The 22,430-nt window shown below is 39.5% G+C and overlaps 1 protein-coding gene across 7 annotated transcripts in view; it reads left to right on the top strand.

Moving 5' to 3' along the window:
• The first annotated feature begins 238 nt into the window (after positions 1 to 238).
• The window catches only part of DENND4A (DENN domain containing 4A), a 69,026-nt gene continuing 46,834 nt past the window's right edge, over positions 239 to 22,430 (top strand). The window contains exons 1-5 of one of the 7 annotated variants that reach the window (XM_041123234.1): positions 239 to 445; positions 4,431 to 4,549; positions 13,919 to 13,997; positions 20,184 to 20,513; positions 21,130 to 21,379. In XM_041123234.1, coding sequence (XP_040979168.1) covers positions 20,206 to 20,513; positions 21,130 to 21,379 — 558 coding nt within the window. In that variant the 5' untranslated portion in view covers positions 239 to 445; positions 4,431 to 4,549; positions 13,919 to 13,997; positions 20,184 to 20,205. Of the gene's footprint in view, positions 446 to 4,430; positions 4,550 to 5,016; positions 5,283 to 13,918; positions 13,998 to 20,183; positions 20,514 to 21,129; positions 21,380 to 22,430 lie in introns of those variants that run through there. The other 6 variants (XR_005932311.1, XM_041123233.1, XM_041123236.1 and 3 more) reach the window with 6 other exon arrangements.

The following is a 22,430-nucleotide window of genomic DNA, read 5'->3' as shown; positions in this document are numbered from 1 at the left end:
AATCAAACCTTTAAGGCTGATGCATGAACAGCAGCGATAGCAATTAAGTCCTTACTCTCACCCCTGAGGGTACAGGGATTGCTGAAAATAGCAACAAAACAGCAGTATCAGTGTGTACATTTACAGCCCGAGACTGTTATTTTTGCTGGTGAATCTGCATGCATAATTTCCTTCCTGATATTACTCCACAAAGAGAAGCTTTTGTTATCTTGCTTTACTGACGAGAGCAATACTTAAAACGGGTTAGTGCTGGAAGAGACAACAGGTTGGTTTTGATACATGCATTAGGACTTGTACCATCTTCAAGCAACCCTTCTGCTGTCCTGTTCTCAAAAAATCTGCTGCAAATATTTGTTTCGGAGCTTCCAGTGTCTACGGGAAGAGCCATCCTAGAAATATGCTCCAGCTGTACATACTTATTTGCCTACTAACAGCAGGAGAAGAGGTATGGCATCACTTGCTTGATACCCCTACCCGCAGTAACACAGCAAAGCACAATGATGTTCACTGTTTTCTCACCAATTAATACTAATGGCTATCCACTGGGTCTGTTATCATTCGACATTTGATAGTTGCTGCAATGCTACAATGCCTTGTGAATAGTTTTAGCATTTGCTGAGGGAAACTTTATGATGCACAGTCTAAATTCTCAGATGCACACTCTGAAATCCTGAGGAAGCAAATCAGCACTGAAAAGTGAAATGATAATGTGTTTGCATCGGATTTTTATTTATAGAAATTACTTGGAAACATTTGGGTCTCCTCTTCGCATACATTTCCTTTCCTTTTTGTTTCCCAGCATTTCTGTGCTTTTGGGACTACAAACTCTCACATAAATATTGGCAATAAATCCTTGCTGAGAAAGTCTACCTGCTGGAGAAAAATCTGCTCATTTTATCCAAGTGGAATGCCTAGACACTGCAATTAGACTCTATCCTTACTATATATACAATAACATTCTTTATTTGCATTTTGTGAATTGTAATTCATGACATACATGACTGTGACGCCTAATGAACCCCCCTGCAGTGCTTCTGCTGAGTTCAGTGGTCTTTGGATCAGGCCCTGTGTTCGCTTCATTTCCCCATATTTTTAGCTGCTTCAGTAAGTTCTTTATCTAGAGAAGTGTCTGAAACCTCTTTTTTTTTTTTTTTTTTTTGCCTACATGCATGATATTCTATTGCCTCTTTTATAATTTATAATCAGTACTTTCCCTGGAGTGCAAAAAGCTTTTCAGAAATACTATACTTGAAGCAGTAAAAGGAAGGGTAACTGCACTGTTGTACTGCTGCATCATAATATTGAAATACTTCATTATTTCATAATTTGTCCTAGAATTTAAGCATTCCAAGCAGGGACGGTCTCTTTATGTCAAAAGGGATAAGTTCCAGATTTTCAAATATGCATATATGAAAAACCCCATGAAGATGTTGCTTCATTTTCAGTGTGATTCCAGCTTGCCAAAGACTCCATTTCATTGCATAACTTTCCGGATGTAGATCCATTACTGCACTGTAAAGTGGGTTACTGGACAGGGTAAGGCAATTCATCCTCTGAAATGCAGAGCATTGTTTTGCCAGTTACATGGTTTATAATTATCCATTATCATTATCTTTATAGTTATTTTTACCAAGGTTACAGATATGTCATGTCTCTTTGAAAGGTGTTCTGCTGGGTTCTTTTGGAGCCTCATTCTTCCGCCTAGACATAAATGAGCAGTACACATAGCACAGCCAAGAGAGTTCAAAAGGAATAAAATTGGTAAGAAAGTGAGCAGATCAAGCCCCAGACTGCATACTTAAGAAACTGAAATAGTTTTGCCTATGGAAGCCAGTCTCTGCCAGGAACTACTAACTACTGTGTATAGTAATAGCTTTTTTTTTTTTTTTTTTTGAGCACTGCTGAAGCCTTATGAATTATAAGTAGTCAAATCTCACAATCCTGGGACAAAGTCTGTTAAAACCATGTCCTGGGACAAGGAAGTTCTCCATTCCATTCCTGGCTCTGTCATTGACCATCTGCCACTTGTCCTCTGCCTCGCTTGAGTTTAGCCGTGTGTCAGTTGCACTTAAAATAAGCTAAACCGTACTTTGAAAATTACTGCAGTGCCACAAGCTAGACATTTGGGGTTGCAACATGGGAAAAAATGGTTCTGTGCTTGCCAGTCCATAGAAACCCTGTGTGTCTCCCTGGCTGCACTCCTGCGGAGGCTAAATCTGGCTGACAGTGCTCCACCCTGCACTTGAGAGGCAGCAGAATACCACATTAAGCATGCCTGATGCCTGCCCACCTGCAGTACCCGCAGTTAACTTGTTTAATTAACTTGCTATGCACAACAAGAATCTGATCCAACACTAACTGGAATTAATAGGAAGACTGCTGTTGACTTAATGATTTTGGGGTCAGTCTCCATATGTGTGCAGAGACCACTGCCTAGAGATCCCTGAAGTCCCCATGAAGGGAAAGGCTTTGTTTGACTGACACATAGACACGTTTCTGTGCAATGAGCCTGCAGGAGCTGGGCACACAGTAAATCTGTCTCTGCCTGTACAGTAACACTATTCACTGATGCTACTCTTTATTCAGAAATAAACAGAGCACTACAGTCGTTATTTTTCATAGACCCTTTTGCATGTGGCTTTAGACAAGCCTTAATGTGGAAAATTGATGACAAGCTATGTAGGAAAGCTTTGCTGCTAGATATAAGTTAGGAAAGGTGACTGGATAAAGGTGGTGACAAGCTAATAATGAAATGGAACATTGCAATTAAATGTGCTGGTGGGGAAGAAAGCGTGCCGCAGCCAAGAGAGAGAGTGAGCAGCAGGTAGGTCATGGAGAGAAAGCAGAAGAGGCTTGATGGAATAGGGTGGGAAGGAGAGGGAGATATAAGAACAAGAAAGACAGGACAGAGGTAAGCACTGTGTTAGCTGTGATGGTAGGATTGGGCACTTTATTTGGTGTTTGTATCGGGCCTTGCACAGTGAGATCCAAGTCTCTGACCGCAATTTGTTGACATTGACACAATATGTAATTAAATGCAGGTAAGTCCTTGAAGGACAGAAATGGTGGAGAGAAATAAACAGGTTGAGCTATAAATTAGCAGCAAATCAAAGACGTCGACACAAAGTTTTACCTATGACATGAGCTGAAAAGTATGAAAACTGCTACAGAATGTTTAAGAAATATGTTTCTGTAAAACTAGTTTCCATTAGAAATAGTCAAGAATATTTTAATGGTTATGAACTTAAAACTCTGAGAGGTGAACTATTCATACATCAATGCAGTGATTTTGCCTCAGTATACATGCAGCTGAAACAATACTCTTAGAAGTAGGAACAGACCCATTAATCTTGGCTGTTAATGCTGAAGCCTAAAAATTATGCCTACATGAAAAACGAGCAAGGGCAGAACACACAGAGTAGTTTGCATATCAAAATTACTAACACAAGCCAGAAGATGGACTTCATTATTGCTATTTATTTGAAAAACTTTTCCAGAATTAAAATATACCAGAAACTGTCAACAGATTTAGAAAAATTTCTACCAGCAGACTAAAAAATTTAAGGACTGACTACAGAAGGCAGACCAGCTTGCTGCAAAAAATACCGAGGTTCTGGGTTCTTGATCTTTCACTTACTACACTGTATCTTATTGAGAGAGAAAACATCTTTATGGGTGTGGCTAGAAACACATTTTACCTAGAAATATGACGAATGGGCAATGTTGCTCTTGTAGTCCCTGCCCGGGATAGGGGTTTGACACATTCCTTAGTCAGTATGCTGTCTGTTGAGAAAAAAAAGAGGCAGACTCAGCTCACAAATATCAAACCTGGCAGCGCAAAGCTGTGTCTGCATGTGCAGGCTTGCTCATGGGTGCTTCTGCCTGGGTAGAGGCTGGCTTGTGTCAGCCGCTCTGTTTCCTACATGGGGGGTAGGAGGAGCAGCATTTCTGCTACAAACAGTCATATTAATAAAGGCATGTGGGGGAAAAAAGTCGTATTTTGTACTTTTTGCTTTTATATTCTCCTATTTGGTCAGATTTTTCAGAGGGATGAGGTAAACCAATACAATAGGTTTGAACATACGTAAGCATTTACAGTCCAAATTCAGAACTTTGTCTGAATTTTCCATCTTTATAATGAGCCACATCTAAACCCTCGAGCCAAACGCCCAGAACTGAGGGAAGCTTGAATTCAAAGCCAAAATTGTATGGTTGGAGCCTATCCCTAAACATAGCTTCAAAAATAGCACATTGGTATAAAATTTTGAAACCCGGGGTTGCAGTACACAAGGTGCCTGAAAAGTAGTATTTCTGTGTGTCGGTACAAGCAGGAGGACCCATTTTGTTGTGCTCAGCAACATCTTGACACGCTGCACTAATCTCAGCCGCACGCTCTTAAAAGATTATTTTTGTCTCGGGTTCTTTTCTAGTCTTTGATGCAACAACCTGGTGCGGTTTACATCAAGACTGCAGAAAATCCCCCGTTTTCTCTTCCCTTGTTTTCCAGACAGCCCACACCTCCTCCGGGTCCTGGCGACGGGCGCCGCAGGTGAGCGAAAGACTGGCATATTTGGGCCGGAGATTAATTTCTCTTTAAATTAAAGGTACTGCCGGGCGGGCGGGAGACGCTGTAGTGCGGTGTGTTTGTGTGTGGGGTGGGGTGTTAAGAGTCCAGCCCATGGTCTGCGCGTTGTGTTTTAGGCTGTTCTGAGGGGGTTTCACTGAGGGTGTCCCGCTCCCCTCCCTCACGGTTCACAGCCGCCGGCGCCTCGCCGCTCTCTGAGGGGGGAAGGAGGGAGGCGGGGGCCGCCGGACCGAGACCCCTTCGCCGACGGGCCCGCCCTCTCAGAGGGAGACCTCAGAGGCGAGCTGGGCTCCGGGGCGGCTGCACACGGACGTTAGGCAGCGCGGTGGCGGCGGCGGGCCCGCCTCAGGCGCGGCAGGGGACCACCGCCTTCAGCCGCGGAGCAGCAGGACCCGGCGGGCTCCCTGCCCACCGCGATCACGAGTCGGCGCCCGCCTTCCTCCCCCCCCCCTCTGTGACAACCAAGATGGCGGCGCGAAGAGGCGGTGCGGAGGGGAGGGGGGATCCCGCCTGAGACGCCCACACGGCGGGGAGGCGGCCGGGGCGAGTCGGGCTCCGCTAGGATGAGATAAGGGCGCGGGGACCGAGCGCGCTTCCCCTCCCCTACCCCCCTTCACCCCCCCCGCTCCTCGGCGCCGGGGACAGGAGCCTCCGCTGGTCGTTCCCCCTGCCCCGGGGAGCGCGGCCCCCGCCGGAGGTGAGGGAGCGCGCCGAGCTGTCACCGCGGTGGGGCGCCGGGGGGGGCGGGGGAAGGTGGTTCTCTGAGGAGATATCGCGGGGCGGGCGCTATCGCGACCCTGGGGCGGCGGGGAAGGGGCGTCCGCCTGCCCGGGGCTCCCCTGGCTGTCAGCAGCGGGCGGGGGCGAGGGAGGCCGGGCGCCGGCGGGCGAGGGGCTGAGAGACGAGCAGGGGCGGCGGTAACTTTCCGCTGGGCCGCGGTGGGAGGGGGGAAAACTTTCTCCTTTTCCCCGTCGGCCCGACGCTTCCCGCCAGCCCCCCGCCGCGGCGATGGCCGGGCCGGGAGGAGCGCAGCCCCGGCCCGGCTTGCGGGGCCGCGGAGGCAGGCGCTCCTCAGGGCGGAGAGCCTTGACTGAGCGGTGCCTGCTGACCTGCCATGTTACAAAGGCAGGTCAGGAGCGTGCCGGAGGGCTTGGAGAGCTGCTCGGCCGAGGTGTGTGTTCCCCAGATAAATGTGCAGTTTTTCCACGCAGCGTGCGCTGCGTCAGCTGGAATGGCAGGGGTAGTGTTCAGCCTTGTGCGCGCCTATCTTTATTGCGACTTTGCCTTTGGCTCCCACAGCTTGGGTTACTGTATACCTGGATTAATGCGACGCACTGGACACGATGATAAAAATTAGCCCTGACTTTTTTATCGTTGTTCCGTCACCATGTCTGCATGTAGCATAAGTTGCTGGCCGGGTGATGATAATATTTAATAACTTCCTAGTGATGGTTGTTACTCTGGAGTAATTTCAAACGGGCTGCATTTAAAAATGTGCTGCCTCTGAGAATGTTGATTTGCTGAAAAGGAAGGTCTTGACTTGGCACTTAGTTCTGAAGTTTAATTTTTTTGAATTAACTGAGTAGAAGTGTGGTGTTCCAGACAGCTTTTTACTTCATTTCACAATTTTTTCTGGAACTGTTGCTCAACTAGAGGTTTCCGTAAAAAGTGTTACATTACAGTACATAATCTTTCACTTTCTGAATGATTAAACACAAATATTTAATCTTGGCAAGTATCTGTGGTGCTTTAGGAAAACTAATTGAGTTAGTCTAGCCAAGGAAGGTCGAGGGGGAGTAAATGGATTATTTCTGGTTTGTGTGTCTAGCATACAAGTCTTACTTTGTAAGAGTCTCCCGTTTCTCTCTTCTTTTTAAAAAATTAATACATTTAGAGTACTGGTGAAACTCTGTCTTGCTTTTAGAGTATTGAGGAGTCTGTAAGCTCATTTAAAATGAACATTAAAGTGGAACTGCATCTCTGGTAAATGAAGCTAAGTTTTCTAGGGGTAATTGTGACTTGGCATTGAAATTGTTTAATTATCAAAAATAAAGCATTAGAGTTCTTGTGGTTAGCTTTTGGGGAAGGGGAAAATTGCACGGAGCCCTTACAGATGGGACAAAAAAGATTAAGCTTCACTACAGCATTAAGAGCTTGTGTGATGTACGTGTTTTACTTATTCTAGAAATAATGTTTCTAGAATAAGGGTCCAGCTGGATGAGGTACTTTTCCTGAAGTTTATGAGCAGCTTCTGCTCCTTTGGAACAGGCTTTAGCCAATGGCCTCTTCTAAACAGTGAATTTACTAGAAAGTAGCAGAAAACATAAGATCTGTTTCTGCAAGCAGTAAGCCAAAAGGCACTAGGACCATTTTTTTTAAAATGCAAGTTTACTTAGGAATGTTTTTCCAGTATTAAGGATGTTCATACACGTGAGTTTTCGTACTTTTTGTAGCAGTGTGGTTGCAGGTCCGCGTTTCCTGGCGAACAGCTTGTTCTGTATATGCTTTACTTGGATATAACACCAGTACGGTGCTTAATAGAATTCCTGTATGTGTTAATGGCAATATTAGCAATTTTGTAGTTACGTAGCTGGAGTTAATTATTAGTTAGTACAAGTGTAAATATTGACATAGTCTGGCACATACTATACGGCTCAGGTGAGCGTAGCTGATTCAGGTCAAGCATTAGAAACAATGTAAATAACCTGGTCCTGTTTAAGATATGTGCTTGAAAGGGGAAGTAGCAAGATAGAGAGTAGAACCTAGCTGGTGCTCTAAAGAGAATGAGGTTGTCTCAGGAAGGTGTCTGACTAATACTGCTGTTCTGTGTCAGTCTTACAAAGGAATTGTAGGCACCACTGTTCAGAAGCTAGTCTTGCAATTTCTAATCTACAGGATTTTGCATTGAAGTGTTTACTGATTTCTAGGTAAATTCCTGCTGTAGTGTGTCATAGCTAGAGAAAACTGTCTTGTGACTCTTCAAAAGAGGAAGACGATATCTAGACCAAGCTGAATAATGATGATGGGATTTGTTAATCTTGAAGTTTTAAAACTGGAAAAAGAAATTTGCAGTGTCACTTGAATATTCAACATCCCTTTTTGATTTCCATCATACTTCCTAGCAACTGGAGTTGGTTTTGCAAGTCATAGTAGGTTGAAATGCTTTTTATAACAGTGGCTGTAGAAACAGTTGCACTTGTGGTCAAACACCAGCAGGTTGTGGAAAGGTCATAGTACAATAGCTACTTAGTCAAAACCTTTCTCAATCTTAAAAATGTCTCCCAAAATGAAGACTTTTAGGAAGTCTTCATTCCATTCATTGTCCTTTACTCAACTTTGACCTTAGTTTTTAAATATGGTGTCGGCATGACCAAAAATCTGGAGGCTAAAATGTTGCACAATTTATGGAGACTTTTTTTTTTAAAATCTACTATAACCTAGTAACCTTGTTCAAACATAATGTTTGAGGTATTGGTGACTTCCAAGTATCTTGCTGTCTGACAGAGGGTTCCAGTAGCTCAAGTTTTGATACATCTGTAGCTGTGGATTTAAGATATTTGTTCTGAAGTTTCCTGGAAAGAACTGTATCACTTTTTAAAAGGAGGGGGAAAGGACCAAACAAAGACACCAAAATAATTTCTATTTAAGTGCCTTAACAAAATATGATGCAATTTATGTGGCTTGCTGTATTTCCAGTATGATTCTCTTGTTTGTTACAGTGTTCAAATCAAGCTTCTGTGATGTATTGAAATTTCAAATTTTTTTTATGCTGACTGTCCAAAAAAAACCCCCAAACCCACCCCACCCCCAAAAACCAGCCTGCCCCCCCTTCACAATCCTTGCCCAAAACCAAACCCTGTAAAGATTTATCACCTTTGAAAAAAGTTTAGGTTGAACTTGCACAAAAAGCAAGGGTAAAAGTGTAGTTTAGAGGGCTGAGTTGTAGTTGTCCGTCATCCTTCTGCTGTAGCCTCACTGGGTGGTCTTAGGCAAGAGCACAGAAAAGGCCCTGCATCTATTCCCTTATATATCAATTCTGTTTATAAATAACATTTGTTACTGTGAGCACAAATCATGATAGAAATTTTATGCCATACTAAAAGCAGCAAATCTTTGCAAATCCTCTGCAAGCTAAAGCCAGTTATGCCTTGCTTTAATTGAGTATAGCTAACAGGTAGGAGATGAATATGTATAAACAGTGAATGCATCACCACTGTTCAACTATTTAAAACCAGCTATCTAGCAGTGGTACTGACCAAATAATTACTTAAAGTGAATGAGGTTCTTTGCTGTATTGCAGAATAAGCCTTGGATATTTTCTGCTATCCTTCAGTTCAGGCTTAGTCTATGCCTGGTCTGGAAGCTTGGTCTATGACTGGTCTGGAAACACTCTGCTGATATCTATATGTTTATAAAGTGCCCCCACAGACTATAGAGTCAAAATTAAAATGTACAGTGAAGGCTATGTGAGGCAGTGATGCTGAGAGGTTTGACCTATAGCAGTCATTTTAGTAGTAGTCTGTAATGCAGAAGTAGTTATTGGTAGTTCCCTAAAGAGCTCAGAAACAGTACTAGGAGGAAATTGTGGAAGAGAAGTGGAAACGAAAGACTTCAGAAAGTGTTGGCCCTACTCTTTTAAATGGCATATTTTTACCTTTTCAAAGTGTACTTTTGTATGTTAGATACGGGGTTACTGTAGAGGCTGAAATAGAGTGAAATTGAAGTAAGCAATAAGGGGGGGGGGAGGAACTATGGTATAAAATAGGATGTGAAGAGTAAGGAGGGGTGTTAGAAGTAAGTTAGCCAATTATATCCTTGCTATTTAATTTTTACTGTAAAATTTGACTTTTTAAAATTTGGCTCAGAAAAAAATCATTAATATTAATTAATTGAATTATTTCAATTTAGCCATCTGAAATAAAAGTGGACAAGCAGTAAGTGTGTTGTATAAGTTATATGTACATATATGCAAATGAAAAAGTCCCAAGAGGAAACCCCTGCTTTTTTCTGTGTGCAAGCATGATGCAAACAAAGAGAAGGGCATTGTGGCCTGGACTCTTGAGTTTTGGTTTTGTCTTGAGCTTCAGAAGAAACTTGCGGCCTTAAGGAATTATTCTTAGCTGTACAACCAAGATCAGGATCTGGTCCGCTCTGGTAGCTTCTGTCAACAAGTTTGTCTGCGTGATATTTTGACTATTAAAGTTACAGTGAAAGAGGCAATGCTGTCCAGATCCTGCAAGTGCAAAAGTAATCAGACTCAGCACAGTGCTGTCAGTTAAATCCTGGTACAGGAGCAGTGTTCTAACAAATTGCACAACTTTGTAGTTACCTTGTATGCTGAACTCCTATTCAGGACAGTGAAGACTTCGTTATGTAGAGCGCCAGAGGTAAACCCTTCTGTGAGTACTTTTCTTGTAATATTTAGCACTTAAGGTGACTCTCCCTTACTCGGTACACTCCAGCCTTTCTTTTAAGGGTGTGGTTATTTAATAATTTTAGTCCAAAAGTTGGGAAAGGGGTTTTAAGATGTCTGCTCTATGTTACAGAGAGGTATTTTGAGCTGGCTTTGGAATCCTGAAGCAGTAGTTACCTTAGCATATTGTTGCACTTCAGCTAATTTATTGTGATTATTGGGGAGATGCCCTAATGTTGCTTTATATTGCTTTGCTAGCTAACCTAGCTAGGAAACTGTCACAGCAATACGTGTTAGTTGATAGATATATTTGTAGCTGAACTGGTAGCAGTACATTCACACTTACTTTTCTGTGGGGTGGATGATGAACAAGTTGCTAACTGGAGATTTACAAGATGAGGGAGGTATTAGTCAGTGTTATCTCTCCATTAAACCTTTCCAGTGTGGTGTAGATCATCTGCAAACAGCAGTCACAGCCCTGCAGTTGCAGTCTATGCATGTCATCCACTCAGTGTCTGTAACTTGCAGCATGGCTGGGTCCAGTTTTCTTACCTTACAGGACACTTTTGCCGGCCAGAGGAAAAAAAAGCATGTCAAATGTTCTAAGTCACAATTAAAGTGTATTTTTAAATGTAGCAAAAAAAGTTACAAACAATTCCCACCTGTCTTTCCCTCTACCACACCATGAATTAAAAAAATTAATTTGGGTAGAGAATGGCTTCAAAACTAAACTGAGGTTGGCATGTGTGTCCAAACATGGCTGGATGAAAGCAGGCCACTTCTGTCACTCCTGGTTGATGCACTTTGACATTTTCAGTGACAGATTTTGGGCTTGAAGCTCAGTATTGGAAGATTTGCTGCTTTCATTTGCCTTTATCTACTGTGCCAAGGAAAATGGAACATTCGGTTTGGGGGACTTCTTTTAAAAAGTTGTTGTATAATAAGTAGTTGTACAAAAAACATGGACTAGTTGCCCTCCTGAACTGTGTTTTGGATGAAGTAATATTTACATTTTATAATGCTTACCTTGGCTTCCCTCCCCCTTATTTGCTGTAAATTGTTTTGTGCATCCCCTCCCTACAAACACAGTTGTACTTCAGAAATTGTTTCCATTATTTGGTTGTGCTTTTTGGCCATAAATACTGTAATCTAGAAAGAAAAGTGTAAGTTTTAAAACTGGCCTTGTTAAGATTTGTCTCTGTCATGAATCTTGTGGGATACTTGAACATCACTTTCTTGAATTTTTGTAGACAGGGTTGAATATTGTGGGATTTTGCTGTGGCACAACTGTAATGAACGCATAAGCAGCCTGTGCCTTGTTAGACCCTCTCAGTAAATGCTTTGATTTTATTGAGACAGAAAATGACAATGAAGAGCAAACAAATAGAAGACTTGGTGAGTGATGGTGGAAAGCATAGAAGATGTAGAAAACGCCTGATCTCTCCCTCAGGGTGAAGTCTGTTCCTTCCTGCCTTCTCTCTGCCAGTTATTCTGCTTCCTCCTCCAAGCTTTGATACTCTAGATGGCTAGTTCTCGCGCACTGACTGTAGCAATCCCACTGAATCTAGACTAGCCTCTGAATTTAAGCCTAATTTTTCTTTCTTCCTAGTCATTGCTGAACAAATCTGCTTGACCCTCAGTTCTTGGCCTGCATTCCTATTTTCTGCTCCCAAACTCATGGTCTTGTGTTCTGTCCCTGCACTCTTATCCAGTGCTTTGCTGTTTCTGGGCTCCTCTTTAGAGATCCTTTGTTGCCAGGTTTTCTGAGCTCTCTTGATTATCTCCTCAGCTGTTTGGATCAGAGTATGTTAACCATGAGTTGGTACAGCTGAGTGTGAATGGGCCTGCAAAATGCTTGGTAGTGATTCCAGCCCAGTGATGTAGGGGCAGAACAATGTTGGGGTTTTTCTTGTTTTGTTTTTCTATATGCCAATATGTTTCTTAGCAGTAGTACTACTATTGATGCAGCACCAAAGGGAGCTTAGTGGAGTCTAGTGGCTCCTTTTTAATTACTGCATTATCTAACATTATTGAGTGCAGATGTGTGCAATAGTGTCTAAAAAGTAATGCAGTTGATTACTTTAACCCTATTTGTTAGTAACCTTCTCTGTTGCTGTCATTTGTTTAACTGTAGTAATAGGAAATGAGAAGAAAAGGAAGTATAGGCAATGTCCTACTTAAAAATAAAAATGCTATGAGAAGTCTCAGTTGTATTGGGGTAATAACATAGGTCCTTTGCACCTTGTTTCTTGAACAAGTAGATCTTTTACTTGATAGATGGAGGACAACAAACTAGTTGTAAATACATTCTACAAGCTGCAAGTACTATGAAATAGAGCTGCAAGTACGCTGGCAGTGGTTCTTGCTGTGTTCCTTGTGATGCTTAAAAGTATATTTTTCTTTTTCTTTCCTTCAACTCTTCTCATTGGCTTTCCAGATAGTTGACTAGGAAAGATGTTTTTTGAGGGGTCCATGGGGAAATTATTCATGTGTTAATGCTGCTTATTTCTTAGACTTTTTCCACCTGTGCTTCAGGTCTGCAGGTGAATCACTGAAATTATAATTTCTGATGCTCCTGAAAACTTTATTTTACAGATCAGGTCATAGACAAAAAAGTGCAGTGCTACTGCTGCAAGCTCTCTTGCTTTGTAGTCTGGTGTAAAAATGTTTAAAGTCAGTTAGTAGAGAGTGACTGACTTTAACTGGTACTAGTCCATAGTGCTGTATGGATTAGAAAGACTTGCACCAGGGGCTGGGTTCGCTCTCTAGGCTGTCATCTCCTCATTCCTTGCTATATGAGTAATGAACTAACAGTGCTGATTGCTTCTGCATGATCTGAAATAAGTTGTCTTGTACTTTACAGTTATGAACAGAACCTTGAACTTTGTGGTCCCAAATATGTAACTCTGATAATCTAATGTAGAATTTTTTCCCCCAATTTTTCCACTTCAGGAATGAAAGCAAATCTTGCATGGTTTGCATAAACCCTCCTAAGATGTGTTTCTTCCCAGCCTTGCTTATGTTACACTTTGTTTTCTAAAGTCTTCTCACAGTAATATTCTAAGAGTGTTCTCCAAGTCTTGGCAAACAGAAGCCTCATTTAGACAAAGTTTATTTTTGACTACAGCCTTGCTGATGATAATGAGTCATTCTGGGAGATTGAAGTCTGAGGGTGTCTCCAGTGAAGTATTCTCCTCGATCCCATGGTGGAAAGTTGTTGCTTCAAAATGCTTAACTGTAGCACAGGCTGCCTAGCTTGCACATGCCTCAGTGTAAAACACAAGCTCAAGATGCCTATGGTCATACCAATGTTTAAAAGTGGTCATACTAGAATTTACAAGTTCAGTATACCATATCTGAAGAAAAACAGTGAACTGTGACAGTAAATGGCAAGAAGACTGCGACCGCAAGCATGGGAATTGGAGTAAGGTGGCTAGATGGAAGAGTACCTGTGTATTGCTGATTGTGGAGTGAGAATGATCTGCTTTATCAGAATCTTGCGAAGAGGAAAAATGTTTTAAAGTAGACTTTGAAAGGTTATTGAGCTAAAAAGGCACTTTCATAGCTGGCTAACACCTTCTATGAATAGGTGGAAGGTATTTATTATCAGAAAATAGTGGAAGAGTTGAAATAATCTAAAGTGGCTGGCTCAACCATTCTTTGATTTTGTTTCTTTAAAGCATTAAATGTGTTATGTTGTTTACATTCTTATATCAATGCAGCATAAAACTTGATATTTTGTTTCTTAAGTTTAAAATCTGGTTTTATACACTTTTTTAACAGTTGTGACATGTAACCTTGTCTTAGCCAGTCCTACAACAATTCACAATGTTCATTTAATGTGACTGGTGCAGTGGAGTGTGCAGTAAGTTTCAACAAATATGTACATTGTTTAATTTTTGTTTTTACTGTTTCCATAGGGAATGAAACTTTAACAAGAAGTCTAGCCTGGCTAACAGCAACAGAGGCAAAGTGTAGAAGCAATGCCCTGATGAAAAGGTAGGGAACACATTGAAAGAGTTTTCAAAAGGCTTGTGTTCTGTCTGACTTTAGAGAATTCCTGTGATATTTGAGGTACTTCTGCTGTGTTCCCAGGACTGTTTGCTTGCTATGAAGAAAATACTGGGGAAAAAAGGCTTGTCTGTCACTTTTGCCAGGCAACAGGGATGGGGTGAAGGTTTTTCCCTGGGTAACTGCAGTTATTCACATGTTCTTTAGGCTGTTGAGCTCTCATGTGATTTGTGCAGTGTCACGGCTGAGAAACGGTTCTGAGTGGCCATAGCAGGACTGACTGATCCAGTTAACTTCATCTTGCTCTTGCATGACTAGCCGCCACATTTCTGTGTGTTGGCAGCATACTTCAGCAGGGTAATGCAGCAGTACACATAATGAGACTGAAATGCTAGGGGCTGTTACAACTTCTCTGGCAATTTAAAAAAATTGGTCACTGATTTGTCTTGTCTATTCATCTACTTTTCATGCGCCTTCAAAGGAAGGAAGTTCTTGGAATGTGATTATATGATGAATGCTTTAAAAAAAAAAAAATCACCATTTTTAATAAAGCTTTGAACTGTTTTAAAAAAGGTGTGTTGCTGAGCGCTGCACTGGTTTCCAACCTACACTAGGAGACATTTGTTCCTTATTTACAAACAGAATGTCTCTTTGGAGTCAGGCTAGCAAAGTAAAATGTCACCTGCTTTAGACAGCTAATGGACTTAATAAGGAGCTGAAATTAATAAGCAATTTAATATTCCCAAAGGAAAATGCAGGAAGGAATGGGAATGAAGACAAGGAAGATCAAAAGATTACAAGGCAGTTGTGTCTGCCAGAGCTGGGCTGGCTAAACTGTTCTAATGAAGTCGGATGGTCCTTACTGCTATCTTTCCCAGGTCAGGTATCTCTTGTACATACAAGTGTACAAGTAAACCCTTTTTGCTATCTGGGAAAGCTGGCTCCTTGAAAGAAGCTGGCACTGCTAGAGCAGTTCTTCTGGTCTGCAGCCCACCTACAAGTTACCTCTACAAAAGTCTGTGGGTAGGAGCAGGTTGTATGAATTATATCAGTATTTTTTTTCCTTGGAAATGGTGTAGTGCATCTATAGTAAACTCTGTACTTCAGAAAGCATCATGCCTGTTGCTGCTGCACAGATGGAATATACAGCACATCTGCATTAGTTCTGGTCATGTGATAGGGAAAAAGCTGATGCATACTTCCCTCTTGCAGTATTTGAATGAAAAATGTGATCTGTTAAAAAAGCTTGGATACTGATTTAGTTGTTTTATCTGAAAATATGTGAGCTGGTATAAAATCATGCCTTTCAATTTTTGTTTGCTTTCTATATGAGAGTTGTGGATAGTTTATAGCAAATAGAAAAAACTTCATTGGAAGCAAAATAAGTTAGTGTATATGCTTCACTTTTTAAATTCAGAGTTAGGTCTAAGTGCCACCGATATTTTATCACAAAAGGGTCAGCCACATGGAACTCCTGTCAACCTCCTGATCACCTTTCTCGTAATAGCAGATTGTTTTGCACTTTGCAGCAGCAATAGATCTGTAGTGTTAGATCACAAAGCTAATTTTTCAGATTAATCTCTTCTGCACAGTTGCTAAAATGCCAGCACTTATGAATTACAACAGTGGTGACAGTTAAGACAGTGAAAACTATTAATAAGTATTTCCTAAATGTTTATGAAGAAATACAATGATATTAAAAACCTAAATTTAATAAACATTGAAACTGAGTTTACCCTTTGTCTTTCAGCAAAGTAATTAAGCTAATAATTTGTGGATCTGTGGCAGAATTATCTGTTTCCCCTGTTGCCATATTTTTAGAAATGGCAAAAAGCCGTCTTTTGTCCCACATTTGTATAGTCATGATCTGCAAAGTCTGTGTGTGTTTTTAATGTGTTCTTACAAGTCAGCTTGCTATTTGCAAGGGTATTTTGTTCCTTACTGATGTTTATGGTGTTTAATTTATAGTGGTATTAATTATATGCAGTCCATTAAAAATGATTGTTATGAGATGGCTCAAAGACCATATATTGCACTTGTTTCTAGGGACTTCTGTAAGAGGTTATGTTTATGATCCCATGGCATTGTCTTTCAAAGTGCAGCCTTTTGTCCCCAGATGACTGAAGTGTAGAGAAGCAATAGTAGCTGCTTCTCAGTGTGGCACTATTAATGTTGCTGAACTTTACCTGGGACCTGGTGCTTCAAGCAACACTCTTGTTCAGTGTGACTGTGTTTCTGTTGTGGTTTGTTTTTTGGTTTTTTTGTTTGTTTGTTTTGGTTTTTTTTTTTTTTTCCCCCCTGGAAGTTGACTTGTAGTACTGTGTGATGTATATAATTATAACATGCTTTGGAATACCTTAATGGTAAGAATTTCTGCAGAAATTATTCAGATTCGTCTGTTTATGTGAAACTGCTTTTCACAGAATGATTATTTGTCACTGGATTAGCTCACATTATATACCTTCTTTCTGGGGTCTGTTAACAGAAAGTTTGCATAAATCTCCTCTCACAGTAAAGAGATGTTGAAAATTTGAGTAAAGTCTAAGTCAGCTTGAATAAAATACCACTGAATTGTTTTGATATCTTCTGCATTTTATCCCATTTTTAGCTGTAAACCTTTGTACCAGAAGGCAAAGATCTGAAGGGATCATGCATCATGAGCTAGGCCTTTTTTTTTTTGTCTCCCTTCTGTAAAAGCTGCATTAAAATATGAAAGTCTTGCTGACTTGTGTATTACTTGCTATAACCTTAGGAAGCAAATTTGTGTGATAGCAGGTGTTTTTATGTAGGGGATTCTAATTTTAACTGGGTCTAAATGAGGAGAGCTTGTCCCAGTTTTTCTTGAAAGTACCTTTGGGGATAAATGAATGTTTGAATTTAAGACTTTTGATATAAACTTAATATGGAATAATTAATAGTGAGGCTTAAATTGTGAGATAGGTATGATTCTTCAGTATAATGTATATATATCTTTCTGTTTATTTGTAATGCAGTCTTGCCTAATTAAACTGCAATAGTGTGCTGCTAATACACTGAAGTTATAAGGCTTACTTGCAATTTTAAGTTATAGTTTGTATAATTTTTGATGACTAAAATATTGTTTTCCTTTCAACTTAAAAGGTGTTGTGAAGCACTCCAGAAATTGGTGTAGTTTTGTGAAATAATGCTAATGAGAAAAGGAACAAAACAAAACTTAATATTTTTCTAACTCAGAATCTTTAAGGCAAAGTTCAGTTTTGTAGTGTTTTTGCTGCTTTGTACTGACCCTGTGGTTATGGGACATTTTTCATACACAGCAGTGCAAGACTTAGCCAGCTTTCAGTTTACCTTCTCTCTTCTCAAGTCTTTTAATGGAAAACTTTTTCACCAGAGCTTATGATGGGGTAAGTGTTGAGTTTAAATTGCTTGGTTGGTAGCTTTTACTTAGCCAGTCCTTTCTTCCTCAGCAGTTTTTGAGGAACATTTTGAGGTTTATTTTCATATATATATATATATATATATATATATATATATATATATAACGCCCTCTACCTTCTGAGCAGTCTTTGACCATAGCTCTTTTCTGATCTATGTTATGAAGTATTCATTTTTTCTTTCTATACATCTTGATGCATTTTCAGATGATACTTTTTAAAAGCAACTGCTTATGCTCTGATGTATGTATGTATTTTTTTTTTTAACTTAAGAGCAAATGCTTGCCCAGTGTATTGTAGCTTTAAAAAAAACTGTTACAGCTTATCCATTGATTTAAAGTGAGTGCTGGTTGATAAAGATAGAATGTTTTCATGATAGTTAAAATGTAGTGTACTATAGTTAAGTTTACAGAGAATTGTTAATGTTACAAAATATTTAGAACTTCAGTCATGTTAGCTAAAAGATGTTAGTGTTTGGTCTTATGTTAGAGTTTAAAGATGCTTTATGAAACTTCTTTATCTCTCCATGCATTTGTTGCTAGCCTATTCTGGATCTGCTGAAGCCAGATGTACGGTGAAATAATAGGCAGGATATGCAGTGGTTGCATTTGTGTGTCTTTGGATATATCACTCAAGGAGAAGTTTGAGTTTGTAGTTATTACTCTCATATACTGCTAGTTGAGTAACATGTTCCAGATGTTTTTGAAATAACTGAATTTAGGTTAAATTAAGCTTAGTTTTCTAACTGCATTCTCTCTTCTCTCAGAAAACAGGCTGAGCAGTTATTTACAAACTGTTATGCTGCTGTCTGTTGATGATTGTTTCCCAGTAATCATGTGTTATAAAGTGTCCCATATTGCTTATTAACCATATAGAAAGAAATAAAGGTTGGATAGATTGGGGAGTTTTCTTGGTGTTTTCTTGACTAATGTAAATAACCTTAAAATTAAAACTGTTATTCATTTCCTTGTGACTTTAGAAGCTAGTCAAGTCAGTTACTCCAGCAAAATACAAACAACCTACAAAATAAGAGCAGGAAGATGGAATTACCTTTCTTGCACTGGTGGATGAGGTTCATAGTGGTGGTCAGGCACAGGCTGACATTCTTCCTTCCTGAGCAGGGATTGGTGCTGGAAATCTGAGGTCAGCTTGAAGCAATTTGTTTAAATGCACAGTATCAATTTAGGACATAATTTCCCTAATTACCAGTGAGAAATGTCCAAATTTATTTTGCTTGTTTTAATGAAGATTTTTTGGTAAAATCAAAGAATCATGATGGTATGAAGTTTGCTAAGGCTTAATACTTGCTACCTAGAGCAAAAAATAAAGGGAGATAAAGCAACCAGAATAAAGGTGGCGTGAAAACTGGTCTTGTACCAACCACTTAAACTGTTTTAAATTGTGTGTTGAGTTTCTGACTGTTAGCAAGCTCTTGAAATGTGTTGTAACAGTTTCTCTTGTAATAAAATTTTACACCTAAACAAAATTAATTCAACAAAAGGGATTTTTAAATAGCTTGTTTGGTTTAAAAAGTCTGGAACTAGATGACAGTAAACTTCCTGAAGCTACTTAGCAAGGTTCCAACACATATGGGTAACTCAGATAAACATTTTTAGTGTATTTCTCAATGTTCCATGAAAGAGCAGAAAGTATTTTCTTTATTTGCAAAATCAAGCTATGAAATAAGACATGGGGTTTAAGTGACTTGCAAAGGTATTCAAGAGTCTCTGACAAAGAGGAAACTGAATCTCCTGATAGGTAGTGCCCTGCATTGTTTGCAAGGCTATCTTTTCATCCTACAGATGTTACTTTGTCCTGTGCTGAATTTAATTTACGCCATTGGTAGCAAACTGCAAAAAAACCACTATACAGAAAGAATTCATATGTAAAGAATTTTTTTTATCAATATGTTCCAGGAAGAAAGAATGTAATTTCCCAACAAAATTTGGCTGGAACAGCAGGACTGTATTCCTTTTCATTACGAAAAACTTCATGTGGTCTTGAATGTTTTTGTTTCACAGTGGTCTGTAGTCTGTTGAAGTTGATTCAGTTTAAATGCTTTGTGTAAAAGCTGGTATATTGTTGGCAGTGGATGTGTTATATATCAAGGATCTGAGCCCCAAAACATTATAAAATAAAAGGGTATCAACTTTTAGCCTGCAAAAATACTCCAAGAAGATCTGGCCTTGGTATCTGATGTAAAATCTTATAGGGTAAGATGGCTGCAAATATTATAGTTGTATCTTTAGAATAATCAAGACAGCCTTTGCATGTATGTTTAATATTCAGGAAGCAAATTAACTGCAGATCATGCCTTAGAAGATTCATTGTCATGGTGAACAGAGTGCAGTAATAGGCTATATGCAAAATACATGAGAACTATTTTTTGGCTCAGCCATGAGCTTGAAGTAGTGAACTATTTCTAAACCTTTACACAGTATTTTGCTGTTACTGTACCTGTTGGTTCAGCTACCCTAGTGTGTAAGTTAGCAAAAAGAGGCCACTTGGGTTTTCCATTCCAAGATTTAACAATTAACTTGCACGATTGTGGCTCAGAATTCCAGATTGGAAAGATTGTGATTACAAATGAAAAATATTACATGGTCTGATGATGGATCTCTCTATTTCTTTTGTATTCTTCTGTTGTGCTTTCACTTATATTATTGCAGATTTTCTGTTTTTAAAAATAAACACAACTTTATTATTTCTGGTATCTTATAATTGCCTTTAAAAATACTGATATATATTTCTTTCTTACCAGTTATAACGTCTTGTAATGGAAGATGGAAGACAAAGGGGCTCGTGTTGCTGACTACTTTGTTGTCGCAGGATTAACGGATATTTCCAAACCACTAGAGGAAGAAATCCACTTCAATGATGCTTGCCATAAAATCGCTAAACCAAAAGAACCTATTACAGATGTAACAGTACTTAATAAATCTCTGGGGGAGGAAGTTCCCCAGGGATATAAATGCATAGATGTTACTCCCTCAGGACTGTCTGCAGATCTCAATAATGGCAGTCTTGTAGGACCGCAAATATACCTTTGTTATCGCAGAGGAAGGGATAAGCCCCCACTTACTGATTTGGGGTGAGTGTTTTTTCTGTTCCAGTAGGTGATTTCAGCAGTTTTATTTGACTGATGAGTAAATAAAGCATGTTTATTGAAATACCATACTTTTTAAAATATAAAACAAAACTCTAAACAGGAAGATATTTGTTGACTTGAGCATACTGTAACCTGGTATGGTAGGAAAAATGCATGCTGAGTGGATTTTAATGACAACTGTAATCCTTCACGTTTTGGAGTTTTCAAAGCCATTTATAATTTTCAGTGTATATATTTGGGTTGAGATAAGATGCTTAACCTATTTAATACAGATTGAGAAGAGGTGAGTTGTACGACGTTCTTAGGATCAGGCAATGAATCTTCAACAGAATTTAAAATAACTGTTTTGCAGTAAAGAAAACACTTAAAAGCAATTATACATGAGGAAAACTAGTATGGTTTCATCACAAATCTTTTCTATTAGAATGCAGTTTGATGTAATGTGATGTGAACTTGTCAGTAAAAATGTTTTGATCAGAGATGAGACGAGCTGCTCAAATTAGTACTATTCAGTTATAATTCTTAGTATAGTATTAGTATTGAAAGTGTTTAAAAAAAAAATGTGCCTTCTGACTTTTGTTCATCCCATTTTAACTAGGGTTTTATATGATGGGAAAGAAAGAGTAAAGCAAGGTTGTGAAATAATTCAAACTACTCCATATGGTCGGCCTGCTAATATTAGTGGCAGTGCCTCATCACAAAGAGTGTACATCACTTACCGAAGAGCATCTGAAAACATGACACAAAACACGTTGGCTGTTACGGATATATGTATAATCATACCAAGTAAAGGAGAAACCCCTCCACATACATTCTGCAAGGTTGACAAGAATCTTAATAATAGTATGGTAAGATTCAAAATCTGGATTTTGAATACTTGATATTCAATGATGTAATGTTTGTGGAGTATTTGTTACAGTTCTCAGAGTACCTGGTGAAAAATTTTGATAAGCAGTCTCCAAAGATAAATCAAATCTTGAAGAGTTGGAGGATTGCATTTCTTTGTTCCTGCTTGGAACAAAGTCTTTTTGGAAGTCTTGGAGCAAATAGTCTTTTTAGTGCTGACTTGGAAATGCTGACTTCAGCAGCTTTGAATTAGTCCTTCAGAACCTGTTGTGTCACCATGTGTATAACTGGAGGTTTTACAGACGTGGCTGTTTCTGACACTGATTTTACTATTGTGATGGGAATTCTGTATATAACAACTGGCTTCTGTTTTGTTTTTAAACTCTCCCATTACTTACAACGCTATTTTATAAACATCATTCTCAGTACTTTCACAGACTTTTTCTCTGAAGAAAGTTGCATGTGAATGGTGTTGGATGCTGTTGACTGTAAGCCTGTTTAAATGCTTAACATGGTTCCAAAGCTAGACCTGCTAAAATACACAGGTGTCGCAGCACTTTGTTTTGCAGAACTTAATATTTAGGTGTCTCCTAGTTGAATCTGCAGCCTTATATGCTGGCTCTTCCAGGGTTCTCAAAAGTCAGCATGCTGGTAAAGATGCTGACCATGTATGCGAGTAGTATCATGCAAAAAAGATCATGGAAATTGATCTGTACTTGTTTTTAAATAAATGCCTGTAGACATTAACAAATGGATTTTTCAGTTCTACCAGTCCCTGTATTGACTGGGTTATGCGAGTGCTGTCTTGTGGAAATTATTATTATCTTTCTCCCATCTATAAAAGCTTTGCGTGCCCTTAAAGGTTGCTGATCTTTTCCATTCTGTGGCTTTCCATGTTTATTCTCATGTCCAGAAATGGAGAACTTCAAAAATATTTAAAAACATTAACAATGCCAGAAAGGAAGTTGTTGTTTAGAAGCTGCAAAAACTATGACGTTATGCTGCAGACTATGAAATCACAGGTAGAATAAGGGAATGGGCTTAAAGATTAGC

The sequence above is a fragment of the Aquila chrysaetos genome, chromosome 5, assembly GCF_900496995.4.
Source record: "Aquila chrysaetos chrysaetos chromosome 5, bAquChr1.4, whole genome shotgun sequence".
NCBI classification, from domain to species: domain Eukaryota; kingdom Metazoa; phylum Chordata; class Aves; order Accipitriformes; family Accipitridae; genus Aquila; species Aquila chrysaetos.
This window is presented reverse-complemented; position numbering and strand designations above follow the sequence as displayed.